This window comes from Plectropomus leopardus, chromosome 13 (genome assembly GCF_026936395.1).
Source record: "Plectropomus leopardus strain MGB_pleo_1.0 chromosome 13, ASM2693639v1, whole genome shotgun sequence".
Classification (NCBI taxonomy): domain Eukaryota; kingdom Metazoa; phylum Chordata; class Actinopteri; order Perciformes; family Serranidae; genus Plectropomus; species Plectropomus leopardus.
In genome coordinates this window covers 28578208-28602359 of record NC_142188.1, presented here as the reverse complement: position 1 = coordinate 28602359, position 24152 = coordinate 28578208, and the positions used below count along the sequence as shown (strand labels likewise).

Here is a 24152-nt window from a genome sequence, read left to right as displayed (position 1 = left end):
TTGTATTTTACTGTAAAATATTAATTTAGGGTTTTTTGTATGTTTTTTCTTTACTTTTGCTATGGTTTGGTTTGTTGTTTTCAAGACAAAATTTTATTTTTCGTTTCTTTTTTTTAACTGGATTTTATGCATTTTTTAATTGTGTACAACTAAACTCAACTAAACTCAACTCAACTAATATTTAAGAATATTTATACATTGGAATTGGATTCTGAAAAAATATTTAACATATATATTTTTTTAAATAATTTGATTTTATATAGTTAATAAATATACTAGAAAGTATACAAACAAATTAAGTACCTTTATAGGAGTTGCCAAAAAATTAGTCAGTTCGAAGCCCAGTACAAAATTTGCCTAACAAAAACAGAAGTGATGCCTCTTGCAACTACTACTACTACTACTACTACTACTAGACAAACTTAGCAAAGCTCCAGGAACACTGCAGCTACCTCCATAATCCAACCAGTGTGGTGCATTCAGCTCCAGGGAATGGATGGGGTTTGACCCGGGTGTTTTCTAGTGAATTTACAGAGTGGAGAATTAAGTTCTTGGAGGGAAAAACAAAAAAAGAACAGACTTTATAACTTATTGTCAGAGGTTGGCAAGCTAATGACTTTCAGGACTGTGTTTTCACACTCCAAAAGTGCAGCTGCCGGCTACCTGAAAGCTATACTGTGTCATCTTTGTAGTGTTGTTTTATTTTTAAAGCTAATGACTATAAGGACTGTATGTTTTCACACTCTAAAAGTGCAGCTGCCGTCTACCTGAAAGCTATACTGTGTCATCTTTATAGTGTTGTTTTATTTTAAAGCTAATGACTATCATGACTGTATGTTTTCACACTCTAAAAGTGCAGCTGCCGTCTACCTGAAAGCTATACTGTGTCATCTTTGTAGTGTTGTTTTATTTTTAAAACTAATGACTATCAGGACTGTATGTTTTCACACCAAAAGTGCAGCTGCCGGCTACCAGAAAGCTGTACTGTGTCATCTTTGTAGCGTGTATTTTTCTTTGAACTGTTGTAAGAATGCATAAAATCAGGAACTGCTGTGCCCAAGTCTTATAATAGTCTGGAAAACCCTAATGTTTACTCTGGCATCGTGTTGGCAAAAATGTTGGTGATAGTCGTATGTAAACAAACACTCATTTAAACACAGCAGGAAATATTGAGATCAGCAAAAGGATCAAGGTCATGTCTGTGAGTTGATTTAAAAAAATTGTTGTGGCAGGCCTACTGCCAAGGTGTGGTTGTGTACTTCTGAGCCATCCATACCAGAACTTTAAAGCTGCTACAGTCAGTGTTATTGTTATTAACATAGGGCCATTCCTTTAGTCTGAAGAGCTCTGCAATATCTGATTAGATTGTACAAAAACATGCTTATTTCCCTTCTGGATGCTGTGTTTTGTGGAGTATTGGCACAGAATATTCATCATCAGCTGCTTCCATTCACAAATGCTCTTCATCAGCCCACATCATTCAAACCAACACGTCAGGCACTCCATATAAAAGCATCAACCTCTTGCTGTTTCTTTACGTTATACTGTACATGTTGAGAAACTAGAACACGTACAGAAGGTCGTTCTATTTTCAGTCATGTGTCTGATTTGCTTTCGATCGGGGTCCGCTTGTTTCTCGGAGACAGAGATGGAGAGAGAAAACCGCATTAGAGCTGCACTCTACCTTGGTTTATAAGTTGCACCTCAAATGCGGTTCTTTTTCCATGGTAGACCTGCGTGTGTCTGGTATTAGTGCCAGGTGTAACCAAGCAACCATTGCTTTTTAAAGACTCCTCATATCCACTCTCTTCTTTTAAATTATGGAGGTTGCATGCTGCAGAGCGAAGTTTTTTTTTTTTCTAACTGTATTTCTCTTACCCCATGCCGGTCTGCTCTGAGAAAGTGAGAGTGGGCACACTTTCTGGGAATGGAAGAATAGCACAGTTGTTGAGAAGGATGAAAATAACAGCCAGTGGAGACCGGAGGATGGACAAACTAAGATCAGCACAACATAATGAAAATAATAATATTGTAGTTGAAACTGAGGCCAAGAGGAAACAGCGTGAGGATTACTTGGAGTAGGTTGAGAAGGAGGAAACCCGTGTGGTGGCCATGTGTTCCCAGCATATCGCCACAGGGGTCTTTAACGGGGTGGGCCTTGACGTAATTTCCCTACCAGCCTCAGTTTAACCGGCCTGCTGTAATACCAAGATGGGTTGAAGAATGCTGCTACTCTGTTAGCCTAAAGAATGCCTTACTGAGGAGCTATGGCAGGAAGAAGAGTGCGTGCACTTCAGGTCACGACCTCTGAGGCTCTGTGGTGGCCTTAAGGTTGTGACCGCTGCTCCACTCTGAGAGTTTTATGTTACTGTTTCAGTCCAGTTCGACCACATTGACTATTATGCCAAATTTAAAGCAAGAGTGTACACTATACATGGAATTGCAAGCATTTATAGTGCAAACTGCAAGCTGAAGACATTTTCACTGGTATTTTGAGGCGAGGAGTGTCACATTTTTAATAAGAATCATTTAAATCAAAATGAACATAACTGATTCCTCCCCCCAACTCCACGTTAAATCAATCTAGTGTTAAAATGTCTTCAAGTAATCTCTCAGAAGTCCAATAAATTGTAAGTAGCATTTTACGAGTCGTCTTTATTTGAGGGTAGAATTTAAAATATTTTGCCATGTAAAAGTAATAAATAATGTAAAAAAAAAAGATATTACCAAATGCCTCTAACATGGATATCACCTTAAATGAGAATTATCTATGTAAACAAGATTTTATTCAAAAAGTTTTCAGAAGTCCTAAAAATTCTAAGTAGCATTATATAAATCGTCTTTTTCTGATGGTAAAATATAAAATATTTGGCAATGTTAAAAAAAATAAATAATGTAAAAATATATATATACATAAAAACATCCTCAAAACATTACCAAATGCCTCTTGCGTGAATATCAGATTAAACTACAATTGATTAAAATTATTTTATTCAAAAAGTTTTGCAAATTTGGCCCAGTTTCATTCACCCTTCGTTTGCTGGTATAGTTACCAGCACCAGGATCTGCAGCAAAATTACCAAACAACATTCAGGTGCACAAAAAAAAACAAAAACTTGCAGAAATTGGCAAAATTGTCCCTGACTTTAAGTAATTGATGTTCATGTTTTGTTTTATATCCTTTGATTTTGTTTATTGGAGAATTGGTCTTAAATTTCAATACTTGTAGCATTAAAAACATATTAAAAAGTCCTAAATCTGACTTGTCTTAGGCTATAGGAACCCTCCTATACCTATATGGTTGTTATATCACACTTGATACCATGTAGCTCTATCTTTTGAAAAAAGAATTTCAAAAAATAAATGACAGTTGTCAGGTCATAAAATGAGTGAACTCTTGATTTTTAGATTTTTACGCATTGTGACTCGATATTCTAACAGTGGCATAGCCATCAGTGCTGAAAAAATGTTTAAATTGAAAAAATTGACTGAAACATGACCTTAAAAATGGAAGTCTAGTGGAATCCTGGTTTGGAAAATATCAACCCCCCTGTGAAAGTTATCTTGTGACAATGATCTAGTGTGAACCAACTTCTCAAAATGTTTGCACACTAGTTTTTACTCATCACTTCCTGTTGACAGAGATGTCACCACACCTTTATTTAGTTTGATCAAATAGGGGCAACTTAAGGAGTTCTTATCAAAGTAGATAGCATGTTTCGTATTGCAGCCTCACTTTGCGGTTTAGGTTTCCCCACATACTTCTAGCGGTGTTCAGTGACACAGATATTTTTTCCTGCTTGTGAAACTTATGTTGTGCACTCAGATCAAAAAAAGCTGGTTAAAATTTCTTGGTTGTTGAAGATAATCCATAGACATCACTACCAGTAGATTTCAATGGGACTATTTATGCTGTAGAAAGTAGTTCCAATAAAAATGTTCACAGCAAGGTCTATCACTTCGATTGCATTTCTCGGTAATGTTTTACATGTTTATGTAACATAACTTTAGTGCATAAATGACTACCTTGGCTGACGTTGTCAGGGGTACAAGAGAAAATATTTTTTGGTGATTTGGACGAACAGACCCAGAAGATTCGTGAGGTGTATCTACTCTACAATGTTGCATAGCACAACCTTGATATTTTGAAATATCAGTACAAGGTACTTCACACTGTAGAATTTTACTTCTGCTCAGTGTGACACAACATTTTGCCAAGCACACCCAGATACAGTGCTTTGCATTGTATTTGTTAAATTCCAAGACCGGGCATTTGCAATCGGCAAATATCTTGTCACAAGAAGCTTCTTACCTTCACTCAGTGCCCAAAGTTGTCCCATATAAAAGATAAGCGGGAAATCACTACTGTGCAAATGCAACAACAACAATTATACATAAAAAGCATCAGCCAGGTGAGCTTCAAAACTAATTCTTTGATGTGCTATTCACATTTTTAAAACAGGAGCGGACACTTAAGGACAGTGTGCAGTTTTATATTATCCCTCTATTTTGTCCCTAATTGATGCTTTGCCAACATGTTTATCAAGGGTGCAAGAACACTTCAGTTCTAGATTTTCAAGGGCTTAGATTTTAAATAAATTTACACCAAAAAGCCCAAGTAGAGGCTCTTAGTTCCCCACGCTGTCTTAAAAGTAGGCCATCAACTGAGAAAGTGAGGCATGGGCAAAGATGAGAGAGGAGGTGGAGAGAACTAAGCGAGTGAAAGTGCCAGCGGAGGAAGAGGAGGTGTACGTAGAGGACAGGCAAGGGAGGGTTTGGGTTTATTTTTACCTTTCAGCCAGTATAGCCCCACTTTCTAATTAGCTGCAAATTAACTTCCAATAAGCTAAGGGCGGGTGGCAAACCACCACGGCTACAGATATAGACTCGCTTCGCCCTCTCTTCCCTTCCGCTATTAGACTTTCTCTCCGGGGCCCGGGCCTCCGAGGGCCCTCCTCTGGCAAGGCCAACATCTGTTCCCCAGAACCGTCACATCAGAGATGGGTCGGTCTAAATCTGAGCGCTCTGGATGAATTTCTACAGGGCCAAGCTGCCGTTCTTTTTCCACTCTGTGCTCCACGTAGAGTTGATCTAGGACACATATTCCCCAGACGCGATACTTAAAGGCTTGTTTGTAAAACTGTCAACACTATGGTTTTATTACCTCATTTCCATGGTCACCCCTCGGTCACCCCTCTTTTTGTTTTGTTTTGTTTTTTTTATTGGAAAAACAATGCAAGGTATATAAATCACTGAGCACCCAAGCACTCGTCCATCTTTTCCATGTTTTCTCCCCTTACTACCGTGTCCCTTCAAAGAGAGGCCGTAACAGAAATAAAAGCAATTACGGAAATCATGCTAATGTCAGCAGTCATGATAAAACTTTTGGGTTGCAGTGACACCAAAATTACCAATATCTTAACCCCTAGAAAATAAGGAATAAATGTTTAGCTAAAAAAGACAAAACATATAGCATAGAATAAAGGGGAAAAAATGGAAAAGCAATAAAACCAACAAACCAACAAACAAGGCTCAGTCATCACATGTAGGGAGGTCAAAAAATCAGTTGAATTTAGGAGAGGTCTCAAGATTTTTTCAAAAGACCGAAGGGAACTTTCTTGGGAAAATCTAATTTGCTTGTCTATTACTAGGCTGTAAAGACGAGGACATGTTGCATGCCTCTAGACAAATTGGGCTGTAGAGGAGGGAGATTTCTTAGATGCAGAATTCACCGCCCTTGCGTCCCGTGAGTGTCTGTGTGATACACAGGAAACCTTTGAAACTCAGAGCACTCTTTACAGTGGTCCTGGGAGAAACAACCAATGGAAAGAGCTAAAAATATCTGCATGATTTGTCAAGGGCTATCATTTTACCGGATGGTACTATCACGGGAATCCCACACTTCAGAGGATAAGGATCTAAATTTGAGACACACAGAAACATTTAAAATATGGTGTTGATGCAACACTTGCCAATAAACCACCAACTCAAACACACACTGCATTATGAACTAGAACTCTGAAAGACTTACACCGAGCAGAAAACAGCAACTTAACGCCAACACTCTGACCTGTCAGTGTAAACTTCTGACTCTATATGAGCCTTTACAATAGTACCATGATAGTCAGGTAGCAGAATTGTGGTTTGAACCTTTCTGTTCCTCTGTCTGCCTGTCTCCGTCTCACTCTCTTTTTCTCTTCCTCCATCCATGTGACTAATGACAAGGTCCAGTGCTTATGTCCTTATATAGCCCTATGCTCTGTCTGGCTGAGCCTGGGATGATGGTGCACACACACACACACACACACACACTTGCTAAGTCTTGAGACATTTAGTTGGCCCTGGAAATATAAACATATATCATGCGCAAGATCTCAAGCACATTAATTAATCTGTTAGTATATCTGTGTCGATGGTCTATTTTTAACACCTATATTACAGACATCACATGGATAATTAGGACTGTGTGCCTGCTTTTTAAAATTTCTGCAATGAATTCCTACCTTGATGATAAATTTTATGGTTGGTAACTTTTATGAAAATATTTTTTTGTGACATTTGCTGAAACTGTCACTACATCAGTCGCACATGAAAAAGACAAAAACAATGTTCCTCCTCTTTGTAGTGCTTCAAATGGCATTTTAATATACCATGGCCGAAGTAAAGTTTACTCAGGCTGGTGGATGGTGCTTTGTTTTGGCTCAACTGTTTTCCACATGGCAGCCAGGTCACAAAATGATTGATTTCAAAGCACGACAGTGCACTAAAATATGTTTCTTAAAACACTTGAGGTGAAAAGTAGGCGAAGCTGTAACTAAATCTTTCTAAGTATTTTATTAGTGCTGCGTAGTTTGACAGTTTGACTGCAGTTTACAAGCGTTGATTGACTTGATTGACAGCTGTGGGGGACACTCCTTGGCCCTGATTGGTTGTTTTTAAGGCCACTGTTAAGAAGCATTATGAGGAGGAGGTGAAGAAGGAACACGATTTACATTTGGTAAAACTGTCTCATGTACTACTGTAAGGATTAAGTGAAAGTTTCAGCAAATACTGTAAAACTTCTATTAATAGCGCAGGCTATTACTTGCTCAAACCATTAAACTCATTAGGCTTATATCTGGGACAGGTTTCTATGGCATGGGCTTTCCTTTCACACAAAACTATTGCACAACAAAGATGGGATACTCAATCAAATTGTTTAAACCTCTTTTTGTGTCTCTCTTGTTTACTATGCCGGGGTAACTGTCTTCTTTGGTGCTCATGGTTTCTGGAAAATGAACTGAATGATTTGTAGAAAATCTTACCAAGCTAAAGATGTGTGTAGCATATCCATATCAACAAAAGTTTAAACACAAAAATTTGATTGCACGATCTAAGCAGCTAACTAATGATATCTCCAGCAGGCAGCCAACAACCCAGTTTTATACATCCAAAGAACTTTTTTGAAAATCAACTGCATGGCAATCAGACCAGGCTTCTAATTGAGACAGGTGTTTATTCGTCTAAATGTCAAAAGGGCTAGTAAAAGAGACTGGACGTTTAATTGGGACTAGGCTTATATTTGAAGTTTTATGGTATGACAAAAAGTTGCCAACTACAGTTCTTGAACCAATTTTGGTGAACAGGTGAAGAGACCAAGTTAGACCCAGTATGTTCCAGACTGGGTCAGTTGGTGTCTACATTTTTTTTTTAAACGCGTATTTTCAACTGACTTTAGCAACCGATAGCAACTGTGAGCAAAACTAACTTTTTTTTCTACTTCATGCAAAAACCATCATATGAATGTCAGCATTTAACTGTATTAAATGCCACCATACTTTCTAAGGTTTTTGTGGGATCTTGGCACACTGAACTGCAATCACTATTGGTACACCCTGCTGGACTTCACCACACCACAGACTGTAGTGTTGTAGCTTTTTCTGTAGTTGGCTAATCACATATTGCATTCAATTGAGGAATACCTGCAGTGTTTGCATACAAGCAAAACCATACAAGTCGTCTTTTTTTTGACTTTAGAAGTTTCAATACTGCTTGGGTTATTTTGGTACCGTAAAGGTATAGAGTCCCAATACTCAGCTCTAATTTGACCCATTCCTCTCTTTACTCAGGATCTCTGGACAACTCTGTGATTTTTTTACATCCTTTTTTGGCCTTTTCAGCACAAATTGCACTGCATATAAATAGTGCAAGTTTCCAGTTACCTTCCATGTTTGTTTTTGGACAAGAACAGGCAACAGTTGGCATGCTTGCTGGATTTGCAGGGGTCAACCACCGCCAGAACGCCAGTCTTTATTGAGCAGCGGTTCAGTGTGTTGTCTTGTGTGTTTACTCAGGGTTATGCTACGTCCTTAGACTATGATGCCCTGGATAAGAAGTGCTACTTTTTGGGTCGTGATGTCTTGCATCAGTAAATCAGATCAACTGTTCAAGGTTGATACTGATTTTATATTCTTATTTAAACTACACTCGTGCACACAAGTATACAATTAATGTTGGTCACCCAGACAGACAAGTTTATTGTGATGCTTCAGATCAGTATTATCTGAAGAGGTGGATATGATCCTAAAAACTAATCTGCTTGAGCAGTTTTCATACTTTATTTCGATTCGATAACAGATACTTCATATACAAAGTAAAACCTGTTCATAAATCAATACAGTATATTATGTGTGTGCTTATATTTAGATTAAGTAAATTTCACAGTAAAAGTTAGTGAAATCAAAATGTTAAGATAATTGTTTTGTTTAATAGGTCATGTTTATAGATAGAGTTGTCATGGTGATGAGATATTTGGTCTACTTGTGCCCCGATGCCATCAAAGGGTACTGCACCTACTTCTGTAATATACTAGGGCTTTGTTACAGATACCCACAGAGAACTGCAGATCCCTTGTGTATTTTTATTATAGACCCTAGTTTTGTTAGGACAAACTCTCTAACACACACACACACACACACACACACACACACACACACACACACACACACAGAGAGCTGTTCATCAGACCTAGTTATCGACATAGGGAGATCTCTCCTTAAATGGTAGACTGCCCAGGGCCCTGTTTCTGTTTTCACTGCACAAACCAAATGGAGTCGAGGTCTGGGAATAGCCTTTTAAAGTGGAGGAGAGCGAGGGAGGGAATGACAGAAACAGGCAGAGCAAAAGAAGGTGAGAGAAAGAAAAATGGCAAGAGGCTTCACAATGACCTGCAAAATGATTCGTGAACCTGAAAGAGAGTGTCTCTGTAGCTGGAGGAAGGCAACTTCCTGTCAGCAACAGCAAGTGATTGAAGATATATTAGATAGATGCATGTACATCTAATGCTCACACACCAAAATGTTTGATGATCTAGAGAAATCTGATATGATGTTTGAGAAAATTGTAGATCAACAGAATCGTGCCTAACAAGACAGTATACAGGAGCCTGTTATCACATTGTATTAACCCTTTGAAAACTGAGAAAAATCGCTTGATGTCTTTTAAAAACATAGGCAAAAGGCAATGAGCAACTTAAGAAGAGATTACCCAAAAATTAGCAAAAAAAAGGGACAAGAAAATGACATGCAAATGAGGAAAAAAAACAAAAGAAAAATAAAGTTAAAAAAACCCCAAATGGGCAATTTGAGTTGCTCGCTTTCATTGAAGTAAATGAATGCGTCCCCAACAAGGACTACTGACAATGTAGTCCTTGTTGGGGACGCATTAGGACACATTAGTGCGTAGACCACAAAAGATATGTGGTCCAGGCTACCTGGACAAGCGGTTTACGCGACTGGATCTCAATGCGTCATGGTAGTTCTGTACGCTTGTATTAACAGCTGTCCACTTGTTATTGGATCACCACTTAGAACGAGGGCGATACTGACAAAATCAAATTTCAGAATTTTTTTTTTGCCGAATACTGCTATATTGATATTGCAATGATTTTATAGGTTTGACTATGGGCACTTTCAGAAAACATTTTCACGTTGAGATATTTGATAAATAATTCTCACTAACCGGGATATAAGTCGGTAAAGGCAAATAACAGAGAAACTAGAACTCTCTGGTTAGTTCAGAAAACTAAAATCACTTTATTATAATGTAGCCTTTAAAACCAGGAAAAGACAGCACTTACAAAAATCTTAGACTATAACTATATTGGTGTGATACAAATATATAGCCAAGCCCCACCCACGATGCATGTTAATGAAGCAAGACTTTTGTTGTGTTCTAATTTGCAGATTTGGTTATTAAATGCAACCAATCTCGTTCAAACACATTGGATCTGTGATGTTGTCGATGTTGAAAACACCAAATGATGTCACTAACATCTTGTCTCTGTTTCTCTTTTCAGCCTGAAAATCTACAGAAAATATGGCTGAGGGAGTTTTACCAGGTAAGTGATGCAGTCTACAGCCTTGTACATACATATTACTGTGACTACAAGTCACACATTACTGTTTGGAGTCTTCCAACTGAATCACTGGGACCCAACCTTCTGGTCTCATGATCCTCCACAAGGCCACTTTACTGCTTCTGAAATGGCAAATAATGAACTGCTTGTTCCTTATTTGATAAATGGTTGTTATTGCTTATGACGTCATTTGGAAATTGATTTTATTTGAATTTAATATGACAGAATGCGATTTATTTGGCATTGTAATATTATCCAACTGCATATTTTTCTGAACTTGCACAAATTGAGAATATACTGTAGGGAAAATCCAGACATGAAGTGCACTTTCTTTTTATTGCACTGCAGCTCTTATCATTGCAATGTATATTATAGCTTGTAATCTATGCACTTCTACATTGTTCTTTCCTTATTTGTTTCATTAATGGATGCACTATTGACTGCAGGCCGGCACGTGTTTCTATAGCTTCAAGTTTTTTGGCACTGTGACCACAAACCTTGAGGCTAGTCCACATGAATTTCTATTTTTCAGTGAAAGCTCTGTAGACTAGGTCAACTGAAGGCATGTGCTTCCTATAGCAACAGCGTGTTCCTAATCTAGTTCTGCTGAAACCTTTGATGCACTTGCTTTTTAATCAAATGCTTTAATGACTTTTTAAAGAAACAATCTCATACTAATGTTGGTGAAGGCAGCTGTGATCTTATTCACCTTATTTTCACCCCTAAATGCATTGTTATCTTCTGAGAGCAAAAGTTGGAGCTCAGTCATGTTTCATATCAAACCTTTTCATCTAGATAGGAACCCCTCACTAACCACAACTCTTTCCACTGGGGTAAGGGAAGTGAGGCAGCTAGAACTCTCAACTGCTGTCTGAAAGTGACAGACAGAAAGAAGAGAGACTGAGACGCAGATAGTTTTGCTTCCATAACCGTAATTTTTCTATGCAGCTCTGGTGTGGTTGTGAAGAAGTAAATTCAGTATCCATTCTGTAAGATTTTGTCATTAAAACGCCACTCCTAGGGCATATCTATGCAGATTGGTGCAGTTAAGTTATTTTAAAATTACTTTTTTGCTAACAGATCTATATTTAACATCCTTTTTCTTTTGACTTGTGTACTTATTTGGTGAGAATTGTATTTAACACAAAAAAGAAATGTAAGTTTTCTTAATGTTTCTGTTGTACTAGCGCCCCCTGCAGGTTGTGTGCCAATACTGGTTCAGTAATACAGCAGATTGAAATGGTCTAATGGCTAAATCTGACATTCTAGATTCTGTGTGAGAGACTTCTCGGCTCTGATTGGTTGTTTTCATGATCTTTGCAAATACCATCAGCATAAAACAACTTTAACTTTATTTCATATGTGATATGAAAAGTTACAGACTGTAGTTTTAAGCAAAGACAGCTAATGCTAGCTAGCAACCCTCCTCGGAGTGATGTCGAATGAAAATCGAGTATGTTGGAGCTGCTGCTGACTCAGCAGGAGTTGAGCAAAAAGTAATGACTGCTAACCAAAGCAAGCTAAGCTATATAGCTCCAACTTTCTGAGTGGGAGCTTAGCTTACCTCAATTAGCTTGATAGCTTCTGCTTTCTGAGTTTAACATAAACATAACTGCACAATGGGTCCTCCCACATTTTGAAAGTTGTAATGGGACTTATTACTTAACCCTGTAAAACGTGGAGCGGCATCACCTTTGTTCTGGTACTTTCAGATTCCTTTTTACAAGTATTGGAAATTTTGAGCACTGAGCAAACTGTTGCATTTTTTTCTTTCAAAAATGTGGAGAGAAGGGCAATAAGCAACTTGGCAAGAAATGTTTCACAAATTGCAAGAAATAAGTAGATGTAGAAAATTATTTTTCAAAAGCCAGAAGAAAATGTCTAGGGAAAAAAAAAGAACAAAAGCTAGGGCAAAACTATGTTTATCATTATTTATGATAATTACATATTTTAAATAATGTCATGGAATTATTGTATTTTTAAGCATTTTTAAGTTAAATGTTTTCATTTTTTTCTCTTTTTAAAGCTAATTTTCTGCTAATTTTCTCATACTTTTTACAAATTTGTCACTAATTTTTGGGTTGTTTCTTCTTTTGTTGTCCATGTTTCTGAAAGAAATCAAGCCAATTTGGTTAAGTTTTCGAAGGTTAATTTACTAATTAGGCTCATGCCTTGTGTGCTTGTTGAAGAGTTTTTAAGCTACAAGACTACAACTTTCTCTAGCAAGCAGCTCTGAAGTTGACAGCGCATCTCTTATCAACGTCAGCAGGGAAATGGCAGTTGACCGCTGCCATGGGAAATGCCCACCCAGAGGCATGATGCACAAAGTTATCCTCTTTGGAAAAAGGAACAAAAAATGCACAAAAAAACTGAAAAAATATTTTAGTGTACAATTCCTTACATAGAAAGTGTGAAGAATTCAAACTATAGTGCACCAATGTCACCTCAGCAGTCAAGTCAAATGTGGCAGCAGTTGATGAATGAACAGACAGCAAGACACAAAGGGAAAGTCGAATAGAAACACTTAAAAAAATAAGAAAATGAAATACACTCAAGGAGAAACAGGGATGGAGAAATAGAAGAGACACACAATGAGATTATCGCCAAATTCATCAGTGTGGACAGCTTGAATTGAGCAATTCTCTAAGCGTTATTCAACGCCGCTGTCAGGCCAAATAGCCCAGTGTTGATTTGTGTGTCAGTGATAGTAGCGTGCCACTGCCAACCGAGGGGCATTACAGCCATGACTGTCCGTAGCCTGATGATGTAGCGATACAGTGAGACAGGCCAAACAAGACGAGGATACTGGTGCACAAAGAAACGATGTGTGAGAAATGAGAGAGGTTAGAGGGGTTTTTTTTGTTTTGTTTTTTAGTGAGTAGAAAACCAGCGCTCAGGGTGATGTGAGGTCAGGGAGGCACATTTCCACTCTAAAACAAACTCCGTGAGGGCTACTTTGTCATCAGGAAGTGGTTTTGACTTACAGCAGTTTTCCAGTTGCAGCTTAATTCTTGAAGAAGCATCCTGGAATAACTGTGTATTTATTTTCCAATCATGACACAGCAATCTTAAACTGTGGCTTGTTGAATGAATAACTGCACTGTGTAGTAAGGACCACAGAGAGGAAAATTCTCAATGAAAGGGAAGTTACAGAAAAAAAAAGGTGAAAAGTCAAATAACACTTTCCAGAGCAGCGTTCAGGTGCCTGCTGTGCAACAGAGGGCACACTGTATATAATCACTATGTGCTGCACAGTGCCAGTGAGGAAAGGTTACACCACTCGGCCTGTTCATAAACTATTTAGAAAACTTGGATTCAGGGAGAGGCATACACTGCTTCATTTTGACAGCGATTGTTTCTATTCTAGGATGTTGCATTATCTTGTTTCTCTTCACTTCATTCATAATGTATTAGGTTTTTTTTGGGTTTTTTTTAGGAAATGTATTTCTGTGGGCAGAAGTCAGACATACTTTTTGTTTCAAGTGTTTCTAATATAAATGCTGGAGCTCTCAATACAGAGAAGCAGATGTGTAGGCTTGAGCCACAAATATAATGATTTTAATCACATCAGAGCAAACTTTATTTATAGAGCACTTTTCATACATTTAATGCAGCGCAAAGTGCTTCACAAGTTAAAAGCATAAAACAGCATCTAAAGATATAAACCAACCCCACCTTTCCGGTCACATCCACTGAAACACATACAGAAAATGACTTAGACTCGACCTGACAAATTCAAATAAAAAATCGCACCTCAACTTGGACCTAAACATTATTAATTCATGACCTTACAAGCCTTGAGCCTTTTGACTTGAAAATGCTTTAGGGTGGATCTGACTTGCAGACTGTAGCGACACCTTGCAGACAGCCTGTCACTTAAGCGGCGCCGCCCTTAAATATGTATAATTTTTGACCTTTAGAAAAGATAAATGGGTGAGTTACGTAATAATTAAACTTCTTATCAGTTTTCATGACTGTTGAAATAAGCTGCAGAGACCAAAACCTTTTTTTTGTATCAGACTAAACATTTTTATTTCTGCTGTAAAGGTGGGCATTTTAACATGGAAGTTTATGGGGATTTACTCGCTTAACCTCAGATGGCCATTAGAGGAACTGCAGTTTTTGGCACTAAAACATCAGCTTAATTTTTAAGCCTTAGAGTTTAACAAAAAATTAATTGTGGCGTGAAAAATGGGAAAGGTTGAAATTTACAAACAGAAACACAACTTCCAACAAAAGTGTTTTGACAGATAAGTGAGGATTTTAAACAGCATTTAGAATTTTTGTAAATTTAATATATTATCAGCTACTTACCCTTTAAATGACATTATATTTGGTGAAAGGAGCAATATCACTCATTTAGGACTTGAGACTTGACTTGGCACTTGACTTGAGACTTGCTTTTGACTTGCAAAACAATGACTCACTCCCACCTCTGCAGAGAAGTGGAAGAAATTATTTTATTTTGTTTAGGCAATTTTGGTACCCCTCCTTAGAAACCTTCAGTTCTACATGACAAGTAGCTAGCCTATGCAAGCTTTGATTTTGTTCCTGTTGTGCCTGCATTTGTGCATATTCTACCAATAACAATGTGTATTTTTCATTTCTGTTTCATAAGCAGCAGATTCTCTCACTGTTTGTGTGTGAGCAGTGCGACAGTGGTAAGTGGAAAAAGTGGTTAGTTCAGACCAGTATGTAAAGTAACGACAGCAAATAAACGACACGTCAAACACTATTGAGAAAAACACACACATCTTATTTACTATTCCTAGGAAGCACCAGCTCATTGGTTTTAAGTAAAAATATTCCAGACTCACCCTGAATACACACACACACAAACAGACAGCCTGACGGTCGTCATTCTGTTCTGCCTCAAGCGTATACAAAAATTCTTTCCATCACATATTCAAATTCACAAGAATATCAGGTTTCATGCTTCTAGCCTAAAGCGATAGAATTTAGATTATTTATCAGGATGTCTTTAAATCTGCAACAATGCAGCACAGTCAGATACCTCAGATCAACTGAGGACAGGAGGCATTTGAGATTTGTTTTTCACTGCAGTGCATCTGCAGTCAAATGCTCTATTTGTAGTGGATTGCCTGTGTTGTAGTCATGGATCTCCTCATATAAACTGACACATCATACTGATTAAATGTGATGCAGGACTAATAACTTAGATGCCAATACTGAATGCATGATTAGGTTTCCTGGTAATTGCCACCCTAATAAGTTCCATTAAGTCCTCCTAATGTCACCTCCAATCAACAGCAGAGATGTTATGCAGAGCTAAAACATACTGTGGCTTACCTCATGACTTTTATTTAGCTGGTAGTTTGTATTCAGTAGGATTTACAAGGAGCCAAGTAGATTCCTGATAGGATCCTCCTCTCAGTCAGAGAGTGCGAGACCATCTATCCTGCCTGATACTGAGCCCCAGTCCAGTATTTCAATGTCACTAACTCCTATAGCAACACAGTGTACTGACGTTAGGTCTACCCTAAAGTAGAAATTTCAGTTCCTTTCACCATATTTGCTGCAACGTGCAGCACAGGGTCGAGGCTAGAATCGAACCTTTGCAGCCCCCGCATGGGACGCCCGTTCTACCAGGTGAACCAGTCAACGCCCCAAAAACCTGCTTTGGATATATTTGAGAAAACCTTGTCTAAGCTTTGAGCCTCTTTGTGGGACATTCAGTACATCTGGGGGTTGACATACTGTCATCTTTTTTTTTTGGTCCTTTATGTCTTATTTTGAGGACATTTTACATTTTCAAGGGCATTTACCAGCAATCCCACTGAAAGATTGATTATTTATTATTGCCAGAGCACCGAACGGTGCGAGGACCCAATTGAAATCAAAGGAATTCTTCTTCTTCTTCATCTTTCTATAAATGAATGACCTGTTGTTTCTGTTGTGCTTATTCAGTATATTGTGTTGGTTTGCTAGCATCTTTGATAAGCCAGATCTACCAGCATGGAAACTATTGCTATGGACGTAAGCAGCAGCAAAACATGTTTTGGCAGTCTAAAACAATTCTTTTTAAAATCAGCCGGCAGTGATAGTCCAACAACTCCCATGTTCTACAAAGTAACATTAATGTTTTTGTCAATGCAGTCTGGTGGTTTCAACTGCAGTTCCCCCGTGAAAAGGGCTGTCTGACAGCGAGGTAAAGCTGTAAAAATATTCTGAATAGAACATACATTTTGGGCCTATTTACAACAGCTCTTGCATGAAACGTTAAACTTTTGTTGCGATTTGGCATTTTGGTGTATAAGGGGCCTGCAAAGGTTTTAGAGTGTAATTTCTTTGAAAACGCCACCCTTTCTGTCGCCATATAAATTGGTAAAGCGTTGAAAAATAGCCATGTGTAAGCAGGAGGACAATAACAACATCAAAGACGGACTACCGAGCTGTGTTTGTGCTGCTGACTCTACTGAGTTTTTTAATGATACTTCATCAAAGTGTCAGTTCTCGTGCGTGCGTTCACCATCATCTTTTTGTTTGATTATAATCACCACTCTGTGGAAGAGCGCCTTTAAGCGCAGGTACGCGGTGTTCTTCTGTGGTGTGTCATTTCAAAGTTACACTGCCAACTACTGGCCTAGCATGCAATCTACAGAGTTTTCAGTTGTTTTTAAGGATCCGTGTACACAAGGCTCATTTTCACAATGTTGATTTTAAAGTTTTTAGTAGAGCCGTTCTGGTTTAAACGTGGCCTTAAACTGATATTGAATTGTTATTTAGGTGTCTAAAAACTAAAAGAGGCAATGTTTTCCTCAGCACCACTTTATTTTATGTGCATGGCACAGAGATTTTCTCCCTGCAAGTGATTGTAAAGAAACATTGTGATTCGTACAGCAGTATTTCAGAGTTGCACTGCAGTGTAGTGTAGTGTAGTATAAATGCAAAACATCCTTCCAGGAACCTGATTGGTAACAATAAACAAGCCTGAGTTGCTTCAGGCTTAATCTAACTAACACCAACCAGTCAAAATGAGCCTCTGTTGATAGTAATCTCTGAAACTAGGCTGGGACATTCCTAATTTCCAGTTTTTAGTACTTTCTATTATTGCACTCAGAGCACACTGCAAAAATGGCCTGTCAAATGTAAGGCCAAACAGCCTAGATTTAAGCATACTTGCACTTAAAAGAAGCAAATTTGGCTGCCAGTGCAGTAAGCAAATTTTGCTTGTTAAGTTATCTTAAAACCAGTAAAACTGTGTGCACTAGATAATCCATTTATACTTAAAACAAGACTAACTAGATTTTTTAATCTAAATATAAGATTATTACACTTGGTTAGATCGGCAGTTTTTGCAGTGCAACTAATCTAAATGTAGTAGAAAAAATCCTCATTATTTCAAAAGAATTCTACCTCATTTGAAACTGTGTAGCTAATTCTAGAAGTTAGAAAATGCAGGTAGAAAACAGGTAGAAGCAATGGTCTGCATGGCCTCCGCAAGTCTGTCAGTGTTGCATTACTCTTCCACATAATTATTACTGTCACAGGCGTGCCAAAACATGTTGAATGCCAGGTGATTCCAGCTTGTTTGTTTAGTTTAGCACAAGCAGAGGGAATGTGTGTGTGTGTGTGCGAGCATGTCCTGGTTATGGCTGTTGAGGAATTCTGTTTGTGCAGCAGGCTTGTGCACTTTAGAGGAAGGTGTACTATCTGCTAATGTGTGTGTAGTGAGAGCGAGGGAAAAGAAGGCATGCATGGACAGAGAGAGAGAGGGAGAGGGAGGGAGAGAAAGGTGTGCCCCTGTGTGAACAGGCCTGTAGCCTCATGCCAGCCCTGTGCTGCTGCCGGCTGACGTCATGGAAAGAAGCATCAGACTCTGAACTCGGCGCGGCTGGGAACAACCAGCAGTGACGGCAGGAGTTAACTACAATCAGCCACGCTAGCTCATCGCGACCCCGCAGCACACACAATACTCTGACTGTGTCTTCTGGGCCGTCAGTTAGCCCGCTGTGTGGTCATGAACTCTTATGATTTGTCTTTTGCTTGAGGCCCTCAGTGAATATGAAAAAGAAAAGCACTTTGTGTGTTTGATAGAGTGTCATGACTTCTGCTTTGACTTGACTTGGCAAGAGTCCAGATGCTGTTCCACACAGGAAAACTTCACTTTCACACCCACGAAACTGAACCAGCGCAGTCGCTTTAATCACGCGGGAGCATCTCGTCATCAGGAAACATTAAGGAAAACTCGAAATTGGTGTCGCCATATAGACTGTGACCCCACCATAAAATGCTGCCGCTCCAAGGCGACTGTACGCATTCCACACAAAATCAACTGCTGCTGACTCACAGGCTCGTAAGGACAGCACTGTCTCATTTTTTAATGAGTCAAAATGTATCACACCGCAGCTCCGCTGCAACATCCTGGAAAATAAATAATAGGAAGCTGTTAAACTGGCTTTCATCAAGGTGTAACTGCAACTAAAGGCACTGAACAAGTCTTCCTGTCAGTACCTGCACTTACATTGTTATTTATGTATCTGTATGTGTTATATAGTCATCAGCACAGTGAACTGCACAGTCTGCAGCTTTAGGGAGTTCCTTGAGGAAATAATGTTATTTATTCTACGACACACCTTGGTCATGGTTCATAGGCATGCTTGTGCCAGCTACTGTAAACCCTGCCACAGTGTTCACTCCTCTTTTGATATTACTCCACTCTTTGACTCATTTTGCACAGGTTGTGTTTTTTAGGGCCTCCTCATACCAAACATGTTTGGGGCAGTTTAGACAAACTTATCAGTCTTAACTTGTGTTGTTCAGTTTATCCAGGCAGGTGAGAACTGATCCAAGAAGTCCGCAAATGCATTTCTGAAACAATGTAATCTGGTTAGATTACTTGAAAAACAATCAGCGCTGCAAAAATAATAAAAAAAAAAAATAAATAAAAATAACTTCAACAATTTGATAAAATATATTCAATAATTCTCAGCTCCATCGCATTGCCGGTGAGCTGGTGCTGCAATAAAGATATAAATGTTAGCACAAAATACCCCAATGTAATCTGAAACATTTACAGGAATCTTCCTCTTGATATAAGGCTTTCGGGGGGGTAAAGACACAGATGTTGACATGCAGTCAGCAATCACTCAAACAAAGCTTGTGTTATTACTCATTCAGCATTTCCTTTCATCTGATCTTAACTGGTATGAATATCAAAGATGGCAAATTACAGGAAGGACCGCAGAAGCAGCCAACAGGCTTAGTTACAGTTAAAGGGTGGGTTATTTATAACTTTACCACTTAAAGAAAAAAAAAAGCCTAATTGTTGGCATCACAAGTTACTCTCTTCAATGAACAAGCTGTGGATCATTGCTTGGGACTTGGGTTCAGCCCTTGGTTAAATTTTATTGGTATTTATGGAACTAAATGAAGTAAAAAGCACAACTGTTAACTACTTTTATTTGGGAGGCACATGATGCATGCAGTGAAGAAGGCTTTTTCTTTGCTTCTCATTTCCTTACTTCTCATGCTACCAAGTCCAATCAAATCCCGTGTCGGGACTTTCACCCTCCCTCGGGATGCCCCGGTCATTTCCACATAAGCAAAGCAGGCTCATTTGCCTGCTCCAAATATGCAATAGACTGGCTTAAATGAATCCGGCGTTAGTGCTCCTGTAGTGTAAACAGTGCTTTGCATTGCACCACACTGAATTGAATAATCCCCACAAACAATTTGCATTGGAAACCTCTCTGGTCCGTCGCAGGCCATTGACAGTGTCCTCACATCCTTTCTTGCACTCTAATTTGCACTGAAGGTCATTAGATCGATTCGATGCTTTGTTTAACCCTTTGAAACCTGGATTGCCATCACTTTTCTTGTGCTGCGTTCAGACGCCTTTTATGCATATTTAAACCTTAAAATCCTGAGCATATTGGTTTGCAAAAAATGAGCAACTTGGCAAGAACTGCTTCAAAAATTGCATGAAAATAGTAGATTTGGAAAAAAATGTTTTAAAGCTCGGAAAAACAAACCCCTATACTTATAATTATTATAATTATATATTTATAAACAAAATTAGGAAAAGAACAAGACACAAACAACAAGGAAATGACCTAGAAAATGCTAAATATGCTATATATTTACGAGATAAATCAATGTAGTTTTCATTTTTTCCTTGTTTTTTGATATCCCCCCTGCCAATTGCACCTTTTGCTATTTTTTGCAGTTTGCGGGACATCTCTTGCCAAGCATTTGTTTTTTTTAATGTTTGTCATGTCTTTGAAAGAAATCAAACCAATTTTCTAAGGTTTAAGAGGTTTTAATGATATTAAAATGTGTCTTATTGCAGCATAAGAAAACTGATGTTGGTCTAGGTGTTAAAGGGTTAAAGATATATTATGGCTCCTGAACGCTCCTGAAAAATACTAATAAACTCTTTTTAATGATTTAATCCTAATGTTTTCCATATTATGTTTTCAGAATCAACAGTTTGACGGTAAACAAGAATATTTCTCGTACATATGTTATAAGCCCCTCTGATCCCTGTGACTGTTTCCCACCTCCAAATAGGAACCATGAAATAGGACTCAGGCTTTCCTGATTAGTTGTCATCAAAGGCCCCCTCTGTCTGATAGATAACCTCTTGTGCACAGTGCTGTTTTTGACCTTTATACTAGTTTATAAAGATGATACAAACGGAATGGATAAGAATTACAGTTTGTCAGACTAAACGTTTTGGACGGCACTGTGACTCATGTGACATGTTGACCTATGTTACAATGAAAAACATATACACGCCTCCTGCATGGCTGCAGAAAAATTTTAATTATTGCAGCCAGCCACATTTTGCAGCTGCTTTGGACATATCTTTTATTGGAGTAAAATAAAACCAGGTGTGTCACCAAACCAAGCCATCCTCTTGCTCTAATAAAAGTGAGTGAGTCTTAATAACGCAGAATTCTTAGCTCTGGGTCATTACAACGTGAAAAAGTTGTAATGACCCAGAGCTGTGGTCTTTAATTCTCTGAAACCTGAGCAAAATGCAGGTGATTTCTTTCAAAAACGTGGAAGGAAGGCTCTGATGAATGAAAGAGGAAATGACCCAAAAATAAGGAATAAATTAGTAAAAATGAAAGAAAATCAACTCAAAATTAGTAAATAAATAAATAAATAAATGTAAAATAAGGAATAAATAAATAAATAGATAAATAAATACATAAATAAATTGATAAAGAAAGAAAGAACGTTAAAAGAAAACAAGGAAATGCTGAAATGCTGAAATTCTTTAACCTAATTTTACATATGTAAACATGATAATTATAAATATATTTTTCCCCAGCTTTTTCCCTAGACATTTTACCCTAGCTTTTAAAAAAATAATTTTATAAATCCACCAATTTCTTGAAATTTCTGGAACATTTCTTACCAAGTCGCTTCTGGCATTTTTTCCCATAAAAAAAAAATGAAATACTAATTTTAAAAATGCACCAGTTTTCTCAGGGGCAGAGGTTTAATACTTAAATACTTTATTACATAGGCATCTGAAAGCAGCACTAGTAAAGTGATGTTGCTTCAGGATTCAAAGGGTTAATGCTGAAAGCATTTGAGAACTTAAACAACGAATAAGTCAACTTAGCTGATAGCTCATCAAATCAAGTTCTTTAGAAACATCACTAACTTGGCATACTTCCCAGCATGCATTTATATGTCAAAGTTTATCAGAAAGCCCTCTTTTTGCTTTGTGACTTCAGCGTACACACTTTATTTTTAGCGCTTCCACTCCAGCTGATATTTCGACTACTTTCTGACAACGTGAACAGACATTTGAAGTGTGTTTTTTTTATTTTCCTTCACAACTGACAGTTCGGCTGCTTTCATCTCGTACACGTCAGCTGACATTTCAACTGCATCCATCACTTTCGCCTCAGCTGACATTTCAACTATTTTTAATGATTAAACTTTGACTGACACTTCAAACGCTTTCAAGTCTTCAGCTTTGAACCTCAAAAACTCCCTCAGCTCCTCTCCAACAACGTTAACTGTTGATAAATATATTCTGTACAACTGCTTTCACCTGATACTTCAGCTGATAACTTGTTTCAGTTTGTTTACTTAATCTGACACTTGCTTCCTTTCAGGACTTCACTCTAACTGAAACTTTCAGGTTCATTTATCACCAATGCTGTCGCTGATATTTTAACTTAACTGATGCTTCACTCATTGCTTACACTGAAGCTGACACCTCCAAACGGAAACTTCTGTTTCTTTCACCTCTCCCATTTTTTATTTCTTGTTCAATCCCTTCTTGCATCTAGAATTTGGCTGCCAGTTCAACTAGTTGAGTATTTCAGCGATGTCAAATGTTTTAAGTGCAAATTTTCAGCAGTGAACACACTTACAGTTTCATCAGAAATGGAGCCTTTTCTAATTTGTGGAAAGTTAAAGTGGAGGTTTAAATGTCACATGATGTGTCACCAGTGATGGAAGAAGTATTTAGATCCATCATTTGAGTAAAAGTACCTACAAACACCACACTGTGAAAATACTCCACTATGAGTAAAAGTCATGTATTAACAACCTTTGTAAAAGAGTTTATTATAAGTTTAGTGTACTTAGAGTATATTAAGTATTTATTGTGCAGTTAAATGTTCCCTGTGAGTGTTTTACTACCAAATGGGATGTTTCTGGATTAATATTACCGCTGCATTCATGTGTGTGTTGTGCTTTACTGCTGTAGATGTTTTTGGTTGTGATCATTTGAACTCCTTTATTTCATCCACTGCAATGCAGCATGTTCTACAAGATCATCTGATGTTTGAAGCGTCCTGTGAGAACCAGATGTCTTAACAGTCAGCTTTTCACGGTGTCTGAAAAAGCGCCTTGTTCTTGCATTTCCAGCTAATCAGTACAGTCTATAAAGAGTTAAATTATCTTAACTTTTTAACACCTGCGAAGATTGGCCTGAATTATTTCCAAAACACGGAAGAATAGCAATAAGCAACTTTACAAGAAATGCCCCAAATATTAGTGAGGAATTAGTGATAAGTTACAAGAAAATTAACTGAAATTATAAAAAAAGTATAACCCCCCCAAAAACTATAAAGCAAATAACCTGTAAAAAGTGCTTTATTATTTATTATTTTAAATTTTTAATGATTCTCTCTCTTTCTGTAATTTTCAGGTGATTTTCTTGTCACCTTGTCACCTTTTACTACTTTTTGCAAGACATTTCATGCCAAATTGCTAACTTCTTTTTCCCCACGTTTTTGGGAGAAATTAAACAAATTTAGTTTAATTAATTTGCACGCAATTAAAAACTGCGTAAAATCCAGATGAAGAAAAAAAGTGTCCGGAGAGGTAAAGAAGCCAGATGCTTACATCAACAAAACTAACAAAAAATAATGAATAAAAAGCAACCTCTGAGGTGTTGTGTAGTCGAAGTATAATGTGCAAGTGAAGTACAAATAGCTTGAATTTGTACGCAGTAGAGGATCTTCCACTGCGGGAGCTTGCTTAGGGCGCCACAGTGCATGAGTAAATGTATGTTACACTGCACCACAGTGTGTCACATGGCTCTTTCAACATAATGCAACATAATCATACAAAACTAGAAGCATTCTGGATGTTTGCTGTTTTCACTGAGTAAATGATTGGAAAAGTGGTGAATCTGACTTTGATCAGACTTTAGCAGGTCAGCATTTACTCTCACAGGCGTCCTCTGCCTCCAGCATACTCACATGCACACTTTGACAAATATGTCATTTACACAAATGGGAACTTCCTCAGAATTCAG

The 24152-nt window shown here is 37.9% G+C and overlaps 1 protein-coding gene across 2 annotated transcripts in view; it reads left to right on the top strand.

Moving 5' to 3' along the window:
* The window catches only part of inpp5a (inositol polyphosphate-5-phosphatase A), a 186406-nt gene that overhangs the window by 41392 nt on the left and 120862 nt on the right, over positions 1 to 24152 (top strand). For both annotated transcript variants that reach the window (XM_042502000.2, XM_042502001.2), the window contains exon 2: positions 10337 to 10378. In XM_042502000.2, the coding sequence (XP_042357934.1) occupies positions 10337 to 10378 (42 nt within the window). The remainder of the gene's footprint in view (positions 1 to 10336; positions 10379 to 24152) is intronic.